The sequence below is a fragment of the Leptonychotes weddellii genome, chromosome 12 (genome assembly GCF_054177405.1).
Source record: "Leptonychotes weddellii isolate Sample4059 chromosome 12, ASM5417740v2, whole genome shotgun sequence".
Taxonomy (NCBI): domain Eukaryota; kingdom Metazoa; phylum Chordata; class Mammalia; order Carnivora; family Phocidae; genus Leptonychotes; species Leptonychotes weddellii.
In genome coordinates this window covers 16968347-16991225 of record NC_138380.1, presented here as the reverse complement: position 1 = coordinate 16991225, position 22879 = coordinate 16968347, and the positions used below count along the sequence as shown (strand labels likewise).

The 22879-nt window shown below is 41.8% G+C and overlaps 1 protein-coding gene across 1 annotated transcript in view; it reads left to right on the top strand.

The window, feature by feature from the left end:
* Positions 1-22879, top strand: part of EXOC4 (exocyst complex component 4) — a 675757-nt gene that overhangs the window by 466753 nt on the left and 186125 nt on the right. Inside the window, exon 11 of the mRNA XM_081800909.1 lies at positions 436-655. Within this exon, the coding sequence (XP_081657035.1) occupies positions 436-655 (220 nt within the window). The remainder of the gene's footprint in view (positions 1-435; positions 656-22879) is intronic.

Below are 22879 nucleotides of genomic sequence, written 5' to 3'. Positions count from 1 at the left end.
TTTCTGATGAGAGAGTTGTCGCTATTGTTTTCTTCGATCTCCTGTTGAGTTTGTAGGTGTTCAGAATGGTTTGATCCCTATCCAGCTGAATTCCTGAGAGGAGACGAAATCCAGGTCTCCTACTCCTCCGCCATCTTGCTCTGCCCCTACAAATATCTTTTGATGTCTCCCTTTTTCCCCTGAGTTTAGAAGTCATGTTTTCTATTTTGTCCTATTTTTATTCAATTAGTGAAATAATTTAGAAAAATAGAAACATCTAATACAGAAACAAATAATAAAGTGATGACCTGTTCTGGTTAAGAATTCTGGGAATCTCCCCTCACCTCTCCATGGAAAGAGAGGCCAAAGCTAGAAATACCCATATGTGTTTTGTGATATTTCCAGAAGTATTTTTTCTGATATATTTGACAACCATTTTCTTCTGTTGTCCTCCAGATTTATTCAAGAGATCGAGCATGCCCTGGGACTTGGCCCAGCCAAACAGTGCCCTCTTCGAGACTTTCTCACCGTGTACATCAAAAACATCTTCCTCAATCAGGTCTTGGCAGAGATCAACAAGGAGATTGAAGGAGTCACCAAAACATCTGACCCCTTGAAGATCCTAGCTAATGCGGACACCATGAAGGTGATGGGGGTGCAGCGGCCTCTCCTACAGGTAATAATATACTTTGAACTTAACTATTTTTGTCAGCAGTTTTCATTGACTTGGCAAGAGGCACAAATTACAAAAAGAAGAATTACCATCTGTTTCCATATTCATCAGAGACAAAACAAGAGGAGATAAATTAAACCGGCACTGGGGTAATTTAGAACTAATGTAGAGATAATGGAAATTCCTTCAGATCTTTAAGAAAAAAGTGATTGGCTTTGCATATGGAAGATGGTGAGTCTCATTAACATGCAGGCAACTCATTATTTTCCTGGAACTTCTCCCTGAAGGGAATTCTTTTTCCACTTGTGAATGTACCAGGAGTATGAAGGACTTCAGGGAAGGAAATTATTGTGCCAAACCTCAACTACCAACAAGAAAACCCTTTTTTTAGGGCAGACTTACTGTAAAGAGTTCGGCTAACTCACAGTGAATTTGAACCCACCAGCAAACTGGCCTTTAAAAGTCAGATCATTTAATTCAGGATCTTGTTAATATTGAAAATTTTACTTTGGTTATATAAAGAAATGGTTTCCAGGCAACAGAAATGAAGTAATTTGTTAGCAGATATTTGGATTTATAGGCTTGAGGTATTTATTTTATATCCATTTTAGCCAGTGACTTGGAGGTAAATCTAAAACTAAAAGTATATTAGTATGAGTTTAAATTATATATGTACATTAACTATTATTACACTGTTAGTGTATCTTTATAGTGTTTCTTCCTTTGAGAGAATGATGGGCACAATAGCATATTTTTACAAAAGTTGCACAATTCGAGGATATCTCAAAGTGTGGAAGGCTTGAGCTCTTCAAAGGAAAGTTGTGTAAATGGAAAGGAGTTATAGTTACTTTAGTTGCTTTCCCTTACCTGCCTTTATATGTGTGTTCCTCGGTTTTTCCTTCTTTGTACCTTAGACCTTTCATAGGCAAATGCTCTAGTTGTGAGTGTTCTTTTTCATGAGCAAACTCTTCTGTGGTATTGAGAAACCAGAATAGAGGCATTCGCCTCTCCCAGAACCTGAATAATAGCATGACACGTAGGAAAGTTTCATTTGGATCATCTGGCTCTGTGTGAGATATGTTCCCTGTGAGGGATCTGTACTGAGTATGGGGTGCAGGGAAGGGAGAATGGCGAAGGCATGTGCTCACTTGTCCCTCCACTGGATTACTCTTCCGCTGGCTCTTTGCATGACTGGGACCTTCTTCTCTCAGAGGCCCAGTTCAGATGTCACCTCCACAGGGCGGCTTTTCCTGACTATCCTACCTAAGTAGGTCCCCTTCCCTAATTATTCTGCATTCTTCCCTCCCTCCGACACCCCAACCCAGTCCAACACTGAAGCTGAACTCCTTGGACTGTATCGCCAACGCTCCCTTGCCAGGTGACTTAAGATCTGGTTCTGCCAATAGGAAGCACTAGCGGCAGATTGGAAGAGGTAAGAGAAGAAAGAGATTAGGGCTGTTTCTTATCTCCTCCCTCTCCACTTTGGATCATTGTTCTGGCTGTGGGTGTACCCCTCCCTCCATAACCAGAGGTCCTGCCAGATGACACCCACTCCACAGCTCCAGCCCTCACTGAGCTCTGGTGATGTCATTTTTTCCCCTTGATCACAGCTTTCTGCTCTTACTAGTCTCTGGGTACCTCACCATCCCTCACTGCTTCTTTCAGTTCTGCCCATACCTCTGTAATTCCATCTCTGCATTAATGTTTCCTCATGTGAATCATGCATGGAATTCTCTTTTTTTCTCCAGATCCTGAATAAATCTCCCCAGTTAGTCTCTATTTGAACACTTTGATTCTTCTTTCGTCGTAACACAAACACCATATTTATTAGTTCATCGATTTTCTAACTCGTTTATTACCTGTCTTTTCCCAATAGAATGTAAGTTCCAGAAGCATAGTACAGGACCAGGAAGCAGGAAGGTGTTTGATAAATAATTTATTGAACGAATGCATCCATGCATGGATAGATGGATGGATGGATAGACACAGTGGATAAGCTTCGAGAGTCAGAAATAACTGCTGAGTCGGCGTGGGAAGACCAGAGAGAGAGAGAGTGACAAAACATTGTTTGTATCTAGCTTTGGTCTGACCATGTCATTAACTTCCTCTCATTCAGGAAACCTTTCAGTATTTCTGTCCCCCGAGGTGTCACGCTCCCTGCTGTGCAGAGCAACTTTAATATGCTTAGTGTACTGAATTCCAAAGAAAACAAAGGCAACAATGGACTGTGGAGCATATCTGCGTAGTAAAGATGCTGACTTATTGTACATGATAATTTTCAGCTTGAATAGCAAAAACACATTACAACTCATAACTAGTGGACTATAATCAGAGCCAAGTCAGGGCCACATTTTGCCAGCTGTAAGACACCTCAGGGCAGCCTACTGCCACCTAATTAAATCACTCCCAACCTCGTCACCAGCCAGTGTTACTATGCCTCTTGTTTTCTAAATCGATTACTCCATTCTAAGGGATAGATGAGAGCTCCCAACTTCACCTCTCCTCTCTTTGACCAAGTCAAGACAGAATTCTGTGTAAGTGAGTAAATCTTTAAACTAAGGTCATTCAATTTATTAATCTCCAAATTTGTTGTCACAACCAAAACACCTGCTTTCTTATTTATTTTGTTGCCCTCTCTTTCTTCATAAAAATTTTATTTTCTGAGAATATAAATTAGCTAGACCATATCAATAAATTTAATATTCTCAGAGTGATGAGATTGAAAAAGTAATGAGATGGTTATTTTCCTCTCGCATCTCGAGACATTCTCTTGCTTTATAATCATTGAGAGTTGTTTTCAAACATAATTTTCCGTGGTCAAGTTTCAATGTCCCTTAAATGTCACCTTAACCTTTTTTTTAAAAGTCACCATAACATTTTTATTCCCAGCTAATTGTAGGTGACTGATCTGAAGAAAAAATAAACAATTCTCAAAAATTTTTGCTGAGAATCCAAAACAACTGTTAAGAAGGGAGCTTGGAGAAATACATATATGTGTAAAAGATGCAGGTGGGTTAAGTAGTCAATTACTTGAAGATTAAAAAATGTCCTTTAAAGTCATTCCCACTGCTAGACTGTCCTTGGGTCTCTGAGAAGAAAGGATCGTGCCTTTGCCCTGAGGCAGCACCCAGGGTCACACAGCATCAGCACACCTGGGTTCTCGGGGCCGGGGGGGGGGGGGGGGCCGGTGGAAGGACAGCTGTCTCAGCGCTGCTTTCATCTGTTTGATGATGTGCAGATGCAGAGAACCCCAGGACGCTCTGTCCTTACCTCTCTGAAATGGCATGGGGCGGTATAGACAGTCTGTTACAAAGGGGCATTTCCATGGGTGATAACGTGCTTTCGAATCCAGAATTTCACTGTCTAGGTACAGAATTCACAGAAGGGAAGGAAGTAAATAGGAAGGAGGAGATGACAAACACCATTTTATAGGTGAAACAACTGTGCAGGTATTGGCCCCAAATGATACGCATCGTTAAATAGTAATAATGGTAGCAATTGTAACAATTGTATTCCTACTAGTAGATAGTAGTAATGATAGCAGCTAACACTTTTATGAGCCAAGACACGATTCTGATTCTTTGGTATGTGTTGACTTGTGTTTTACGTGTATTGGCAACAGCTTTGTGAGGGTGGTGTTCTTATTATGGGGAGGAAACTGAGAAATAGTGAAATTAAATAACTTGCCCACAGTCACGTAGCTAGCAAGTACTGGAACTATAATTCACACCCAGGCAACCTAACCCTGGAGTCCAGTGTCTAAATGAGTTCTACTCAAAATGTAGCCTGAGGAGTATGCTTGTCTGCAAGCTATTTGTTACCAGTCCGCTGTGAGATGCATAGAATTTGAGAGTAAGCATTTAGATGCCCTCCCTCCTTTTAAAGGAATTTGACATTGCCTGTTGAAACTAACAAAAAAAGGAGGGGGACTTGTGCTTTGTGTATCTTTGTGGTTTTAAATTTTTTTTTATTAATCAGTTTTTGATGTATTTTATTAAAGTATCAATGTACAACAGATGGGGTGGTGGGACTGGCCTGGGCTCTCACCGTAGTTCGGGACACACTGCCCTAAATTTCTTACTCTTCTATGTTGCCTCCGAGAGAAAGAAGTGAAAGCACAGAAGCAATCATCTCACCTTGGTGCCCAAGGTACCTTCCAATAGATGAAATAGCTTGAATATTTTTTGCAGAGGGTTGTCTCCTAAATATTCAGCTCCTAGAAGAGTGTCTGCTGTAGAGGGAGGTACTCAATATTTAATAAATGGATGAATGGTTGAGTGATTGAAAGTGAATGAATTGATGGCTTCCTTAATACAAGAACATGTATGTGCATGTTTTCCCCCAAGATTTGTGGTTGTGGGTTTAAGATTGTTGGCAAACTTAAACTAAAATGTTCCAGTTCTTATTCCTCTGATGCTGTCTATCCACATGAAGGCAGGATTGAATATACCTCATGGTCTTATTGTCTGAGTCCTCTGTTGCCATCCCCCCTCCTTTCTTTTTTCCAAAATGGCTTCCACCTGTTGCAAGGCAAAGCACACTGATTCAAATTAAGGAAATCTCTTAGGAGAAGAGAAATGAGCATTCTGGCATTCTGGACATGGAGCTATGGAAATGGTCAGTTGAAGTGGATATCCTTTCAACTACTTTATACATCTATAGGAGTCTACAAAGTTTTCGTTCCTTAGACATGAGGAAACACCCACTCAGTTTTGGGGGAGGTCATTTAATTTATTTCTTCTGTAGTATCTCCATCCAGAAAGAGGGTTAGAAGGCTAATGCTCAGGGGTTTTGTCTTTAACCTGTCAAACTGTTGAATGGGCATCCAACCATGTGAACAAAGGTACAAAGAAAGTTTTCTCCCCCAACCCCAATGGAATATGCTACACCCTTGCTACGTAGAGAGTGGTCTGTGGAAAAGAACCTCACACCTCTGAGTCAGGATCTGTATTTGTATAGTATCGGCGAATGATTTCCAGGCACATTTAGAGTTTGGGAAGCACTAGTTTGTACCAGTGCGACACAGAGTGTGGCCTGTGGATTGTTGGCATCAGCATCACCTGAGCTGGTGAGAAATGCAAGTTCCTGCAAGAATCTTTGTTCTAACTAGCCCCCCTCCCCCCGCCGGGTCCGGTAATTTTGATAGAGACTGAAGTTTTAGAAGTGTTGCAATGTATCACACCACCATGCCCAGCTGGAAGTTAGGAAATGGGAGCTAACACTGTGGGCTCTTAGCATTGCAGTGAATAAGAGACGTCACTTAAAAAAAAAAACAACAAAAAAAAACAACTATCCAGCTTTGTTTCATACAGGCCCAGAAATTGTAAAAACAATATTTGCAGTGGCAGCAGAAGCTGCTTCCTAGTCTAGCACATTGCTGAATTTTACAGAGTTCTTTCCAAACACAGGATGAGCCTACATTTTCTGGCTCGTGCAGGGATGAGAGGAAGAGGCAGCTTTCCTAATGCTTAGGCTCAAATTCCCACATCATTGGAGGAAAAAAACATAAGCTGTGCAAGTAAAAACATAGGCATTCTTGAAACATTTAAAGCGTTTTTTTCATTTTCCTCACTGCCCCAGTATTTGTCAGAATACTTCTGAGATGTGACGTGGCTAGACTTGCCAGCTTTCGCCAGACCCTTCCTCAGCCAGCTGCACTGACCACTCTTACCTGTGAGCGTAGGGCAGTGGTTCCCAGCAGCGGGACCCGTTAGAATCACCCAGGAGCTTTCTGAAAACACCACCTGCCCAGATCCCGTCCCAGAGATTCAATTCAGTTGATCCGGAGCGGGGCCTGGGCATCAGTGTTCTGCAAGATGCTCAGATAACCCCAGCATGCAGCCAGAATTAGTGCCACTGGTCCGGATCTTTCTACTCCGTAGAATCAATTATTGCCCTGAGAGGAAGTGTATACGAAATTATAGTTGAGACATTCTTGAATTCAGTCAGGCTTTTGACAGAGGGCTGTCTTTGATACTTTGAACCAACTTTGATACATACACCTTGGAATCAGATACAAATGATTTTACATCGCAGCCATTTCATCTGATAACTCTGTGGCCAGGACCAAATTGTTAATTCCTCTGTACCTATTTTTCCTCCTCTATAAAACGAGAATAATAAAATGGGTGTCAAAGGAACACAGGAATTATTTCTAATGATTAGGTGGAGTAATGTTTATAAAACGTGTCTCCTTCCTTCCCCATGTCACATGTGTGTGCATTTTAGCATTGATTCACCCTCGCCTTTACAGAATTCTGACTTCTGCTGACTCCCCTACCCCTGCCATCTGTCTCGATTTCAGAAACCCCTGCATCTCCTCTCCTCACTAATTTGTATTTACCTGCTCCTGTCCTTTGGACTCCAGCACCCACCTAGTAACCTCTGTTTCCTACCTCCCCCTACCCTAGCGTGACAGCACGTGATGATACTGTTTTAACCTCTTTCTCTTTTCCTGGAGTTTGTCCACTGATTGTTCTTCGGCAGCGGAAGTAGCATGCAGTGTTTATTGCCATTAAAGCTAGTGTATCTGTTTCCTAGGCCAGCCGTAACAAATGACCACAACTGGGTGGCTTTAAACAGCAGAAGCGTATCCTGTCACAGTTCTGGAAGCCAGGGGCCACATGGCCTCCAGAGGGTCTAGAGCAGGACCTTCCCTTGCCTCTTCCAGCTTCTGGTGGGCCTGGCGTTTCTTGGCTTCTGGCAGCATAACTCTGCTCTCTGCCTCCATCCTGACATGGCCTTCTTCCCTGTGTCTCCATGCATCCTTTTCTGGGTCTTAGAAGGACAGTCTCATTGCATTTAGGGCCCGCCTTAATCCAGCCTGATCCTGTATCGGTATCAGTCTTTACTGTAATTATATCTGCAAAGACCCTATTTTCAAGTGAGATCACATCTGAGGTTCTGTGTAGAATTTTGGGGGAACACTGTTCAAGTGGCTATAGTTGATCATTGGAAGCAAGTTACTTGGAATGCAGTGTATTTAATTTGCTCCATGTTCCTTGAAAACCCTCTGACAGGAAGCAGTGTAGAAGTATTGCTATTCGGGCAATAGGTCCGGGATGGTCTAGATTCTGGTGTCAGCAAGGTTCCCAGTGACAGTTTGTGGTAGGCTGAGTGATTGCTGGAGCTCCAAGCGAGTCTCACCAAAGGCTGGTAGATACAGCTGCCTGTGGTATAATGATTTGCTAGAGATAATTATACTGATGCCCAAAGCCAAGGTACTGCCCGTAACTTCTTGCTGGTTTCCCAAGGAAGTGTGGCCGGAAGCGACAGCACAGCATCTTCATCATATCAAATTATGTCAATATGAAAAATGTTGCTTTTGAGTGGTATTTGCATCACGGCCAGTTTTTACCGTCCACTCTGTGGTACAGAATAGATTCAGCTTTTATTAGCGTAAATAGATTAGTCCCATTTAAGGTCTGCTGGAAGTCATCATGAAAATCATTAAGTTGAAAAGAGAGCTGATCAATTGATTTTTTTCCCCCCTGTGCACTCTGAGAGGTGGTGCTGATGGTCCCACTGTGTTAAAATAAGCCTTAGAACCAAAATGCCTTGGGGTCTAATCTGATCTTCAGTGTCTCTCTAGACTGAAAGAAATACTAATTTACCACAGTTTGTAGTGCTGATTTTCTTCAGATTTTACTCTTATTATTTTATTCACTAGCAATATTATTTGGTCTCTTTATGACAAGTAGGGGCCTCAAATAACCAACCACTAGTAGCTGCATCAGGCTTTAGCCAGGAAGATGGAGTAGAAGATGCCTTTATTCTTGTCTTTGGTTGTTTATGTTGTCACTGTGGCTTTCAACACTCACCTGTTCACTTCTGAGACAGCAGAGCAAATGAAATCTTTCATTACTAATGGGGACTTACAGGATCTTAGAAGATTCACTTGTGTCTTCAAATTGTCGTATCTGTGTTAGTTTTGTAGTATTAATTCTGTTACTAGCTTAAATACCTTCTATTTTTGTGGAATTTATGTTGTGATGCTTCATAGGCATTCGGGAACATAACTAATGTAAATTTTATCATGGCATGTGGGAAAAGCATCTAAAATGTGGATCTAGTCTCCTTGTCAGCTCAGTGACCTTAGACGAGCCCAAGCCACTTCTCTTCCCTGGCACCCCTCCCTTCCTTCATCTATAAAGTAGGAAGGATGCTCAAGCTACCTCATAAAACTAAGGTGAGAAATCCGTATGGGCTCATGTATTCAGCAGGGCTCTGGGAACGGCTCTCCATTTTGACTTGGTGGTTCATAACTTACTATTATTGGCCCACACACGCACCCGATCACTGCATTCAGGAAAATCCGTTAGCATTAAAGGGAATGGTGTTAAGGGGCGCCTGGGTGGCTCAGTTGGTTAAGTGACTGCCTTCGGCTCAGGTCATGATCCTGGAGTCCCGGGATCGAGTCCCGCATCGGGCTCCCTGCTCAGCAGGGAGTCTGCTTCTCCCTCTGACCCTCCCCCCTCTCATGCTGTCTCTCTCTATCTCATTCTCTCTCTCTCTATCTCATTCTCTCTCTCACATAAATAAATAAAATCTTAAAAAAAAAAAAAGGGAATGGTGTTAAGAAAAAACCTACGGGAATGGAAAATGTTTCCTATTAAATGAAGAGCTTCACCAGTTTTTACCAACAGTGTGTCTTATGCATGATTAGACAACCAGTGTAAGAACCTGGCAATATTTTTTCTACAGTGTATCATGAATATTTTAAATTCCTAAAAAGGCTGAAAAAAATTGTGCGGTCAACACCCACACACTCACCATCCAGATTCTACAGTGAACACTTTACGCTGTATTTGTTTCATAGCTTAACCAAACCCGGTCATTTTAATTCTTCAGCCGGCCCCGAAGTGAATTCCCAGTCACGCCCTAAGCGCTTTACCGTGGTGTCGTTCACAGGTTTTTAATATCTTAGAAAAAATCTGAACATAAAGAGAAATAAATTAAGTGGGAAAGTCGTTGCTTTGTTCAATTTCTAAAAGTACTCAGTTTCTAAAAGCTTTTAAATAGTGTCTTGGAACAGTGAATGGACCAGCTTATGCTTGTGATTAATCTGTAAGTACCACCTTTGTTGATATGATATCATAAGGGAATCTGTCGTCAAAACTATCGTTGGAAAAGACTAGTGAGCAAACGAGAGGTGATTTTTATATGCAGACAACAGACACGTAATATGGTCAACTTGAATTTTTACAAATATCTTTATAGTCTTATCTCTGAGATGGTTTTCTTAGAAAGTTCCTCCTTAACTAGACTTCTGTAAATAGCTTTCTGCAAAGCAAGGAGAGAGGGGGAAATACAGACAGAGAGAGAACGCACACGGGTGCACCCAGAGCAGCTAAAAATGAAGATTTTTTTTTGTATGTGTGTAGAAAATCTTTGCAACTAGCCTTATGCATGGTATAAGAATTACTAATGATTTCCAAGTTTGTTTTTACAAGTCAGTTATAATTACAAATGTTTTCTTCAGCAATCTATCATCCCTCATAATGTGTTTGGAACAGCTTTTAATTTAGATGCAACTTTTCAAGAATTTATTATATCTGGGTTATGAGGTCAGTTTAGAAAAAAGCCAGCTGGAAGGCTTTACCCACGTGGATAGAGAAGTCGCGAGGGACTGCCGAATGAGAAAGTAATTACAGTGAGTGACACTTGTTTACCGGCTTTGCTTGGTACCAAGAAACTTGTCTGAGCACGAGGCTGTTTCAGAGTGACGTCAGTATTGGGACAAGCCCTGGGTTTTAAACGATGATTCCGAATGTATTTTCTAAGTCAAGGTAGGCCCACGGATGGCCGTCTCAGTTGTCACTTGGGCTGTTCTATGAAACAGGGCTCATTTGGGGTATTTGAGATGTTGATTGGCTGCTGTCTGCTTTGATCTTGCCTCTGCCCACTCCTGGAGGATGAGCAGGAGAGGAGGTAATGACTTACGACAGGTCTGCTGACAGGGACCGAACTACATCAACACGCTGTTGCTCAGATCCGTGGAGAGCTGCCTTTGCCCAACGCATATTTGACTTCACTTGCTAACAAAGGCATCTTCAGATGTATTTCTTTTCCTTAAATGCTAGAGAAGAGGAAGAACATCCCATCAAGAGATACCAGGAGAGAAAAGCCTAGCTCAACAGCCCAAGCAAATGATAGTTATCATTCTTGGGAGCAGCACGGTTGCTGAGCTGGCAAGATTACAGGTAGGAGCCAGATGAGTGTAGACAGAGAGAACTGCTGCTCTTGGGGAATTGTTGAGGTCCTTATCCTAAGTCATTTTTGCCCTGTCTGAATGTTGCAGTTCTGGCTTGGATATGTTCTAGGGAGAAAATGAGGAGGGAGAAAGCAGATTTCTGAGTTTGAAAGTTAATTGGCCCTTCAAGAGTAACTGTTCAAATAAAGCCATTGTTCCTGCTTTGTCTGGCTTTTTACTTGCATGTGTTTGTGTTCCTTTAGACACTGTAAGATGGGCTGGTAAAAATCTGATCCATCGACTGTGACAAGTGATACAGCACATGCAGTTGAGTAATCTCTACTGTTGAAATTCTAGATAACAAATGATAAATCTTGATTAAACACCTGCTTGATGCCATCACTGGAAAAGGAAGTGTGGGGATCCCATTTCACGGGAACTTCCAGGTTAGTTAGGGAATCGAAATTCCTCCTGCCTGCAGACCCAAGAGCAGTGGGGGAGAGCTTGTAACTAGCACTGAACACAGTGTTCCAGAAGGCTTGCGGTCTGAGAGTTGAGAGCACTGAGGGCTAGAGAATTCAAGAGACTTTAGGCGAGCTGTGGGTCCCGACCTGGGCATCACAGGCTGTGTAGAAATAGAGACAACAAAGGAGAAAGTAACCCGAACAAGGAATGTAACATCAGTAGAGACACAAAAGGTATGTTCCTGAGACAGTGAGGTTAGACCACCTGAGTGAAGGGATGAGTGCAGAGTGAGAAATCAGGTTGACAGGGGGCACAAAACTCTTAAGGTCTTAAACTTGGAGCAGAACAGTTTACGTTTAAAGTGGGAAGAGGTACAGTCATGAAAGGTTCTAGTGAAGGGGCTCATTGGCTCCTGTCTGATTTGATCTTGCCTAACGGATAGATGAGCTGATAAGGGAGAGTGGGCTTCAGCAGTTCACAGACAGGATTAGAGAGTAGTGAGCCTGGGGTCAGGGAGGCCATCCAAGGAGGGGATCTAGGAGTCCAGCTCAGAAGGGAAGACAAAGTTTCCTGTGAGTGTTGCTCTGCAGACCAAAGCTTCAGGTAGTGACCTCCTGGCTGCCCCCACCTTTTGCTCAGCTCAGCATTTGAAGTCATTCTTTTGACTGCTTATCATAATTAGTCAAACAGGCGGACTTTCTGGGACAAGTATTGTGCTCTATCAAGTTTTTCTCCAAGCCCGCACAGACAGTGACTGGATGGGGTTCTTAAGATTAAGCTGTATATTTCTCATTTATTACCTTTTCAGACACCCAGGAGCTTTGTCAGTTCAAGTCCTGCTTTGGGGAAAAGGCAGCACGCAGCTAGCTCATTAACAGGTTATCTGTGTCATTATGTCCTTTTTGGATTGTGCATATTGGAAATAGAGTCTTTTGAGAAGGAAAAAAAAAATCCATCTAGGCTTCTAGTTTCCCTTTCTTTTTCTTCCTCATTTTTATCTGCTTCTCTTCCCGCCATAGTTACAGCTATTCCCATGATGGATGGTCCTATCTTTAGAGCCCAGAATACCCTGAGTGTATTCACTTGCAAATAGCTACAAAGTCAAATTCAGATGACTGCACTTAAATGAAAGGCTTTCTGTACCTCTCTTCTCTGGACACGTACGACTTCTCCTTGCCCCATTTCAGCCACAGGAGCTTAATTGCTTCTTCCTTTTGATTCCACAAAGCATGTTTTAATTTGTTCTCCCCTTGGTCATTCCAAGGTCAAGGCTGCCTATCAGGTGCTCGCAGACGTGCTCTGGTGACCTTGCGTGCTGTGTTTGCCCCTAGCTTCCAAGACTTTACCACAGTGAACAGCCCGCCTTTGTAGAGAGGGCTGAGCTATCAATTCATTTCTTGCCTCTTGGACAAGAAGAGTCTCCTTTTCTTCCATCCTCTCAGAGTTTTGCTTTAGGGCCAAAAGGAATCTTTGACACATAGTAGGTGCTCATTTGGTGAATGAATAAAATGGAAATTGCCAACAGTATGTTAAACGGTGGCCTCTGGCTTACACAGTTAGGGATGTGCTTTGTAGAAGCAAACCTGTGCTGTTTGCCAAGGAAAGTAGCATTAAGTATTTGATTTTTTTAATAAGCTTTTTATTTCAAAAAGTTTGAGGTTTACAGAAAAGTTGCCGAGACATTACAGAGAGTTCCCCTACACTCCATACCTCGTTTCCCCTGTTATTAGCATCTTCTGTTAGTCTGGTGCATTTGTTACATTTAACCAACCAGTATTGATACATACTTATTAATGTCCATAGTTATTCAGATTGCCTTGGTTTTTATATGTCTTTCTGCTGTTCCAGTATCCCATCCAGGACAGCACCTTATATTTAGTTGTCTTAACTTCTTGGGTCCCTCTTGGATAGAGCAGTTTCTCAGACTTTCCCTTTTTTTAGTGGCCTTCACAGTGGGTAGGGATGGTATAGAAAGTCCAGCAATCTGGGTTTGTCTGATGTTTTTCTTATGATTTGACAAGAGGGTATGTGTTTCGGGGAGGAAGACCCCAGAGGTAAAGTGCCACTCTTATCACATCATATCAGATAGACATGCTGTCAACAAGGCTTGTCACTGTCAAAGTTAACCTTGAGCACCTGGCTGAGGCAGTGTTTGCCAGGTTTCTCCACTAGAAAGTTACCTTCCTCCCTCCTTTCCATACTCTACTCTATGGAAGGAAGTCGCTGTGCAGCCCACACACTCAGGGAGTAGGGAGTTATGCTCCACTCCCTTGAAAGTAGAGTATTTGCATAAATTATTTGGAATGCTTCTGCAAGAGAGATGTGTCTCTTCTCTCCTATTTTTATATTTAATTGCTAATTGATGTCAGTACGGACTCATGGATTTTTATTGGAGACAGCGGGTTTATAATGCAATACTACTTTATTTTTTATTGCTCGGATTATTCCAGCGTTGGCCATTGGGAGCTCTTTCAGTTGGCACCTGTGTCTCCTGTGTCCCCATCTTTGTGATTTTTTTTTTTTTTTTTAGCATTCCTTGTTGTCTGGCACTACAAGATACTCCAAGCTCCATCTGTATATTTTCTGCCCCAGTCCTAGAATCAGCCATTTTCCCAAGGAGCCCCAGTTGCTGTTATTGGAGAACAGTATTGGCAACCAAGATCTGGGGACTTGGTATGATTGTTGCTACTTGGAGCATCATTACTTCTTGGTCATCTCAGCTGGTAGAGAAAAGAAATATATGCATTTATACTAACCCTCATATGTATTCTTATCCATACATATTTCTACATGTAGCTACTTGGATTTACATATTTTTAAAAATATTTATTTATTTTAGGGGGGGAGGGACAGAGGAAGAGGGAGAAAGAATCTCAAGCTGAGTCTGCGCTGAGTGTAGAGCCCAACGCAGGGCTCGATCCCACAACCCCGAGGTCACAACCTGAGCAGAACCAGACGCTCAACAGACTGAGGCGCTGAGGCGCCCCTATGTGTATTTACATACTAAGCTAAAAATGAGTTCATAGTGATATCTCCAACTCTAATGCATTACTATATGGATCATTCTAGCCTGCTCTTCTTACCTTCTTTATCTGTAACCTCCTTCTCCAACAGTGAAACACCTGCCCCCGCCATCCGCCACCCATTTGCTTGACTGTTCTAGCCCAGCACACATGTGTAGCATGTCAGAATTATTAACCCACACCCTGTGGGAAGCAACTTTATCAACTCATGCATAGTTCTTACGTACAATTTCTTTTGCCTTTATTTTTACATCCTGATTTCTGAAATTGCTTGGTTCAGTGCCTTTTTCTCCTACTCCTTTCAAGAAGATTGTTTTATACATTTTGTAATGCAGTTAGATGGTTTTGTTACATTCTGCACTACATCCTGGGATCCCCTAACCTCCTTAAATGATTTTTTTATTTTGCATACATCAAGGTTCATTCTCCGTGCTTTAAAGTTCTGTGGGGTTCGACAAATACGTAACGTCATGTATCTGCCATTACAGCCTCATGCAAAATGGATTTTACCACCTCTCTCCCTCGCCCCAAAAATCTCTGTACTTGGTCTTTTCAGCCCATCTCCCCTTTGCCCACATCTCTGGCAATCACTAATCTTTTTACGGTCACTACAGTGTTGCCTTTTCCAGAATTCATATAATTGGAATCAGACAGTATTTAGCTATTTTTCAGACTGGATTCTTTAGTTAGCAATATGCATAGGATTCATTCATGGCTTTTCATGGCTTGACAGCACATTTCTTTTCATCACTGAATAATATTCCATGGTATGAGTTATGGATGTGGCGTGTGGTATGGATATACCAGTTTATTTATCCATTCACCTATTAAAGGACATCTTGGTTGCTTCCATTTAGGATGTTATGAATAAAGCTGTTATAGACATCTACCTGTAGGTTTTTATGTGATCATAAGTTTTCAAATTGGTTGGATATTGTTTTTAGCTGTTTCTAGAAGTTGTGAGGATGAATGGGGTTGCAACAGTGGTGAGGACAGACTTATAAATAAATATATCACAGTGGTAAGTGCTTTAATAAAAGTATGAACATGATGAGTAAACTTGAATATAAGAAAAAGGCAAAAGTAAAAATACTTAAATTTACTCTTAAATACTATTCTAAAACTTACTCTTAGGTTCTATTTTTTTTTAAATACTTAGCATTCCTTTCCAGGAAAATCTTTCTCCCTTCAACCCACCCACCACCACCCCCCGGCCCCTCCGCACCTAGTAAAACCAGCTTGCTGAAGACCTGTTGCTACAGCCACAGTAAAGACAGTGAGTCAGGTGGTACAAAAATTTTCTGTCTCCAGAGATAGTCCTAGGAATTCACTGGTGACAGACACCTTCAGAACTTAATCCTGTGTCTTCTTCCAACTCAAATAGTAGGAGAGAAAATCCATGTAAAGGTGAAAAAACAGCTCCTGCCCATTAGAAGGAGAAAAAATGACTAGGAATTTTTTGCTTTCTGGAAACATGGAATTCATAGGCCAAAAGAGCAAATAAAATTATTTGACCAAGTCATTCAGTGCCAACAATAAGTAAATTTATTCTGGGATTTGGGGTTCCTCCTCCAGGAATTTCTTTTTTTTTTTTTTAAGATTTTATTTATTTATTTGACACAGAGAGAGAGGGCTGGGGAGAGAGCACAGGGAAAGCTGCAGGCAGAGGGAGAAGCAGGCTCCCCGCTGAGCAGGGGCCAGATGCAAGGCTTAATGCCAGGACCCCGAGATCATGACCCGAGCCGAAGGCAGCTGCTTAACCGACTGAGTCACCCAGTCACCCCAGGAATTTCTTATAGAAGGAGCTAAACCCAAAGGAACTAGCCACATAAGAATAAATCCTTGCTTTGTCAAGAGCTAGGCTTGTGTCTTTCAAGAAGAGCTTTCGTGTTGAACGTCCCGGAAGAGATGCCAGGGGTCTGTTAAGGGGCCTCTGGTTTTCTGCTTACACACCTTTAAATGTTGGATGGCAGGGTCAGCTGGGCCAACTGGATCCTGATTTGTGTACCAGTCAGTAGTGAAGTAGATGGATCGAGAAGAAAAAATGTGTTTACAGCCTGGGAAGTGGAATGGACAAGAGGTGGTATGTGTACATCCTTCTTGAATGTCCAGCGACCTGATAATAGTAAAATAGAGCACGAGCTCAGAGGCTTGATTCAGTTAGCAAGTCCTCTTTGTTTGTAGAGGAATTAAAAGGGTGGAAGGAGTGTAGACAGAGGGACCAAACTTTAAGTGAAGAGAGAACTTTCTCCAACACCCAGCATGACAAATTTGTAAGCTGCCAGTAATTAGAGACTTTTTGATGTACAGAACATAAATAAGAGAAAATTAAATATTTCTCTTTAAGTGAAAGACAAAAGAATTCAGAGCGAAGTTGTAATTTATAATGTTACAATTTAGTTGGTGAGTGTTTTTAATTAATCCCTGGGTAACTCTATTTTTTAAAATCTTGCTGTAGCTCATATATTTGTCTAAAATGCATTAGTTAAATATTTATGTGACTAGTTATATATTTATAATGTCTGCTTTTTTACGGAGTAGTTTTACAGAGAAAATCATAAGTGACTGGATCGAAAGCTGTTTTTACTTTTTCCCAACTAACTCTGTCTAGGGAAAACCAAGCTAATTGGCTCATGAACCTCTGGACCAGATTGACCTCCTGAGTTCTAACCCAACTGCAGACCTCATACCTGGGTAGAAAGAACCAATCACTGTAGAGCTAGCTTAGCAAATACAGATACTTCAAGACTTGGCACAGATTTGAGGTTTATTTTAATTCTACTTCCTTACTCCTTTCAGCTCCTGAACATAGAGGCACATGCTGGTTTACTTATATAACAGACATAAAACTTCATAGACGAGGAATGTTGTAACTGAGCTTATATACGTGAGACAAATATTCTGTGTACGTCCTCACTCTGTTTAGAAAAAGATTGTGCGTGGTATAGTATACATTTTCCCCAGTTAGTGTTGGTGTTTTCTATCATGGAAAGACTAGACTCCCAAAGAACTGTAGAGCTAGAATTTTAACCCCGCTCTGTGACTGAAGTCAAGCTTAGCTAGTTAAGTGTCTGGTCTAACATGACACATCTGATAAATGACAGCTCCAGTAGTAGAAATCCAGGCCCCTCTTTTGCTGACCCAGTTCACTTTCTGTTCTATCTGCGGTATTGTTTAAAGCCTGCTACCCTTTCATACACTGAGTAATTTATTTACATGGGATTTTAGCAGCCCCAATGCTTGTACTATAAGGAAACTATTTTGTTCTGCTGAACTTCCAAAAAAAGTAACATCTTGCACCCCCTCCTGTTTAGGGTGACTTTGCTTTCCATTTTGCTCCTTTCTCTAAAGGCAGAGCACGTTTCACTCCAAAACCAAATAACAAGCATCTCTCTCCTAATTTATGGTTTTCAAAATTTTAGGCTGTTTTTTCCCTTGCTGTCCAGAATGCTGTCTGAAAAGTCACAGTGATTTAAATAATTGATGGCTACTTTATGAAATAGTCAGCCTGGATCCATCCTCCTCCCTTCCCCAACCACAAGTCCTTGAGCAGCTAATCCTTTTATGTTGCATCCTTTTTTTTCCCCTTCCTGGTTTCATTTAGATAATTATATTATTCACCCTGGAATATAATTGCCGTTACACTGTGGGGGAAGGAGGGCGGAGTAGGGTGGGCTGCTTGCTGTTGGCATCTGCAGGTTGTAAAATGTCTGTTATGCTCTACATAACATGTATGTTATGATTTCTTTGCCATCCCACCTTTTAAAGATTTAATTATACCTGTGTAAAAGCATAATTTGAAATATGACTTCTGATTCTTTTGGAAGATAAAAGAGAGATTAATCCATTGTCAAACATGAAGAAGTGGTATAATGGAAGAAACTTTGGACTGGAATTCAGGGATTTCTTCGCAGCTGAACAAATAAGTTCTGAACGCCTGCTGTGTACCAGGCACTGGACTGAGCATTAGGAAGTGCAAAATTTAGGGGCGCCTGGGTGGCTCAATCGGTTAAGCGTCTGCCTTCAGCTCAGGGTCCTGGGATTGAGTCCCGCATTGGGCTCCCTGATCAGTGGGGAGCCTGCTTCTCCTTCTCCCTCTCCCTCTGCAGCTCCCCCTGGTTGTGCTCTCTCTCTCAAATAAATAAATAAATAAAGTCTTTTTTTAAAAGGTGCAAAATTTAAAAGAAAAGAGGAAACTGTCCTCCAGGATTGCATATCTTGATGATCTGCTACCCACTCGTGACCCAACTTTGGGCAGTGCACTTAACCTCTCTGGGCCTACATTTCTCATCTCTAAACAAAGGATACTGGTCCTCTTCAGATGTCCTTCCAGCTGCAACATTCCCTGATGTTCTGAAGAAAAGACCATCAAGTATCAGCCACATTCCTTCTTTGTCAGATCTAATTCGAAGAGTGGGGGGTGGTAAAAAGTATCAATTTTCTGTGGCAGAAGTCAGTTTGTCACTTCTGAAATCAAAGATGGTCTCGTCTGAAAGCTCTTAAACAAAAGATTGCCTTTTCCTGAATATATTTTCTACCTGGTGAGCCCCGGGTGCCCAGCGCAGGGCATGTTTGGGAGCAGAAGGTGACAGTCTCTGAGCAACGGCAAGTTGTTATTCACAGGAGCAATAACTTTTCCTCTCAAATTATGGCCTGACATCCTTCTTCCATCTCATGAAGCCATTTTTCCAGTGAGAATTTGGATTCTAACATGTTTTTCATAAGGCTTAATTGCACTGTCCGTTGGGTGGAAGGAAGGTCACAAAATGGTTCTTGAGCTTCTTCAGATATTGTTATTTTTCTCTTTGGAGGTGTCTAGTTTTCTCTTTGGAGGTGTCTAGTCAAGGAACTTGCCAACCCGGGAACTTAGGAAACATAATGATATGAAATATAAACCTAATGATAGATCAGGCTTCATAGCTTTGAGAGGAAATGGTATTCATCTCTGTCAGGGCCTTCCAGTGTTGGATAAAGCAAACCCAAAATGACAGCATATAGCCTGTTACAAATGGAACACAAGTAACACATAATAAAATAGAGATTTAAAGTGGGCTTTATAACATGTTTATATCAGGGAGCAAATCATAACCCATTTGCCTTATTGGAAAAACAATTTTCCCGTTACACAGGGAAAATGGAGTATTTAAAAAGGAAATGAATATGACCACCAAATGGACTTGGTTGAAATGGGCAAATTTGTTTCTTATTTACCTGTTGTTTTTCACTGGGGAGAGTGATACAGGGCCTAGACCTGCTTTCAGCAGTAATGGTTCTTTTACCAAAAAAACCCTAGCCATCTGGGGTAAAGTAGCTTGTGCATGTCCCATCCTCTGTAGGGGTATAAATGGATGCTAGAATTCTCTCCCCTTCATATACAATCCTAATGCTCTCCATAATTTTCAACCTACCTCTTTTTTCCTCTTCATCTTTATGCAGATCTTTGCCAGTAACCCTCTCCTCTGTTGTCCAGCAATAAAATATTGTCAATCTAGGGGCGCCTGGGTGGCTCAGTCGTTAAGCGTCTGCCTTCGCCTCAGGTCATGATCCCAGGATCCTGGGATCGGGCCCCGCATCGGGCTCCCCGCTCAGCGGGAAGCCTTCTTCTCCCTCTCCCACTGCCCCCTGCTTGTGTTCCCTCTCTCGCTGTCTCTCTCTCTCTGTCAAATAAATAAATAAAAATCTTTCAAATAAAAAATAAAAATAAAAAAAATATATTGTCAATCTAGTAGTAGGCCCTCCTCTTTTGTGTCATTTTATTTATCTCTAGTACTGTGTTCCTCAGACCCGTGCTTCTAAAATTTTAACATTCATGTTTGTCACCAGGGGGGTCCTTTTCAAATGCATATTCTGACTCAGTCAGTCTGGTTGAGTTCTGAGTTTGTACATTTTGAACCAGCACTCCAATCATGCTGAAGCTGCTGGTCCGTGAGCTGTCCTTTGACTAGAAGGCTGTACACCACGGGCCAACAAGCTTTTTCCGTAAAGGGCCAGAGAGCAAATATTTCCACGCGGCTGTGCGAGCCATATGGCCTCTGTTTGAACAGTTGGGCCATCATGGTATAAAAGCAACCACGGACAGTGTGTCAACGAACGAGCATGGCTGTGTTCCAATAAAACTTTACTAACAGCAACAACAACAAAATGCCGCAGCTGGATGTGGCTGGCAGGCCACAGTTTGCCAACCCCTGCTTTAGACAGTGTCTTTGAAATGATGTATGTATTTTTTTAAACTTGAAGGTTTTCATCCGGATGTTTACACGAGACTGTTCTACAATGTGAGGCACGTATATAAAGTGGATAGAGGTTAATTTGTGCCCTACCAAGATACTATGCAAGACAAAAACGTAGGCCAAGAGACAAGATAGCTTTGCTTTCTAGAGGACGTAAAAGGAGGTGAGAGGCATCATGTTTCAGTGTTGTGGTGGCATAATGTGACGACCTGAAAACCCACTTCCTGTTTGGCGAGGAGTGGTTTTACAGTTATACATTGTTATAGGCATGTCTCTCTCCAAACTCCGACTCTTGCCTGCCTGTGTGCATTTCTTTGATCACATCCCTTGCCATATCATTTGGCACCAATCCATATTTGGGTAATGAGATAGTTTGTTGTGCCTGCAATGAAGAAAATGATTTAAAATGTTTTTTAATAAGTTAACAGGAGCGAGTGTTGAAATTACTGTAATGAGATAATGATAGTGCAGCATATTGCTTTGAAGATTGTGCTCCGGTGAAGAATGTACACTCTTAATAAATTCATTTTCACTGTATTTTCCTTGGCGAGGTTGTTTAGCATTTGCCCGTCTGGTGGCAGCCGAGAAATGGGCAAATGAGTTGGTAATCAACAAAGAATGAAGACCAAGGGTGGTAATGATTTAAGAGTATTGAGCTTTAGGATATCAGCCGTGGAGGGCTTATGCACTCAGTACCCAAATCATACAGCAACAGGTACTGTATGGGAAGGTTGAAATCCAAACTTCTGAACCTCAGGCCAGCATTGCAGGTTCAGCTTTTAAATCTGGCTGTTGACACAGGTCACGTGTACTTTATTTCTTTGAGGTTTCAGATGTGAAACTTGAAAGTTATCTAAGTCTCCTTGCATGTGTTTAGCCAGCATGTGTACTTTGTATACTCAAAACACAGCATGGCGTAAGATAGGGAGTCACAGAGATGAAAAGAACCTGAGTCCTGCTGTCAAGTTTATTGTTGAGAGGAGAGTGGCAGACATATCAACAAATCGGTGTTAGGCCTGCCATGATCTGTCTGCATTTGTACTGAGCACGTTGGGAGCTCAGGAAGGGGACTGGTCATTCAAGAAAGGTTTCAAAAAGGAGATGATATTTCAGCTCAGTCCAGAAAGGTGGGACATATTCAAAGTAGAGGAATAGACATGAACAAAATATAGAGGCAATGAAATAGCATAGCACAGGGCGCCTGGGTGGCTCAGTTGGTTAGGCGACTGCCTTCGGCCCGGGTCATGATCTTGGAGTCCCGGGATCGAGTCCCGCATCGGGCTTCCTGCTCGGCAGGGAGTCTGCTTCTCCCTCTGACCCTCCTCCCTCTCATGCTCTCTGTCTCTCATTCTCTCTCTCTCTCAAATAAATAAATAAAATCTTTAAAAAAAAAAAAAAAAAGAGGGGCGCCTGGGTGGCTCAGTTGGTTGGGCGACTGCCTTCGGCTCAGGTCATGATCCTGGAGTCCCTGGATCGAGTCCCACATCGGGCTCCCTGCTCGGCGGGGAGCCTGCTTCTCCCTCTGACCCTCCCCCCTCTCATGTGCTCTCTCTCTTTCATTCTCTCTGTCTCAAATAAATAAATAAATAAATAAATAAATAAAAAATAAAAAAATAAAAAAAAAAAAGAAATAGCATAGCACATTAAGGGACATAGATACATTGTCTACATACCTCTGATGGAATTCCATACAGCAATGGAAATGAACGAACTGCATGTTATACATCATCTGGATGAATCTAACAAAATAACATTCAAAAAAAGAAGCAAGACACAAAAGAATATGTAAAATATGATTCCATTCTTAGGAAGCAAAATTATACTTTATAGTTGAGGGAAGTGGTAAAATCCAAGTGGTAAAATCATACAGAATAGCGGAAAAGGATTATTACAAAGATTGCCACAGGTGGGAAGAGAGAAGGTTTTGTCTGGGGCGGGGAGTAATTGGGATGCTGGAAAGTTGTGTTTCTTTACCACGTTAGTGGTTCCGTTGGGTGTTTGCTTCATGATTAACATGAGTACACATTATCATAAACCTTTTCATTTATATGTTACTGTGAAATATGTGGGTTATATTGCACAATAAAAGATTTTTTTTTTCTGAAGGTGAAAACCTCTGAAATAGACAGTAGGAAATGGAAGAGCGGTCATGAAAGGGATCAGTCCGTAGAATCATGTGGCCGCTGCTTCCATTGGGTATGGACCCAAGTTTTTAATTTGTCAACTAGAAATACGGCATATTTTGAGACCAGGAATGTTGTCTCCATACTGGCGAGGCCTTTTCTGCTGTAGCTCTCACTCCTGTCAGGCCCATTCT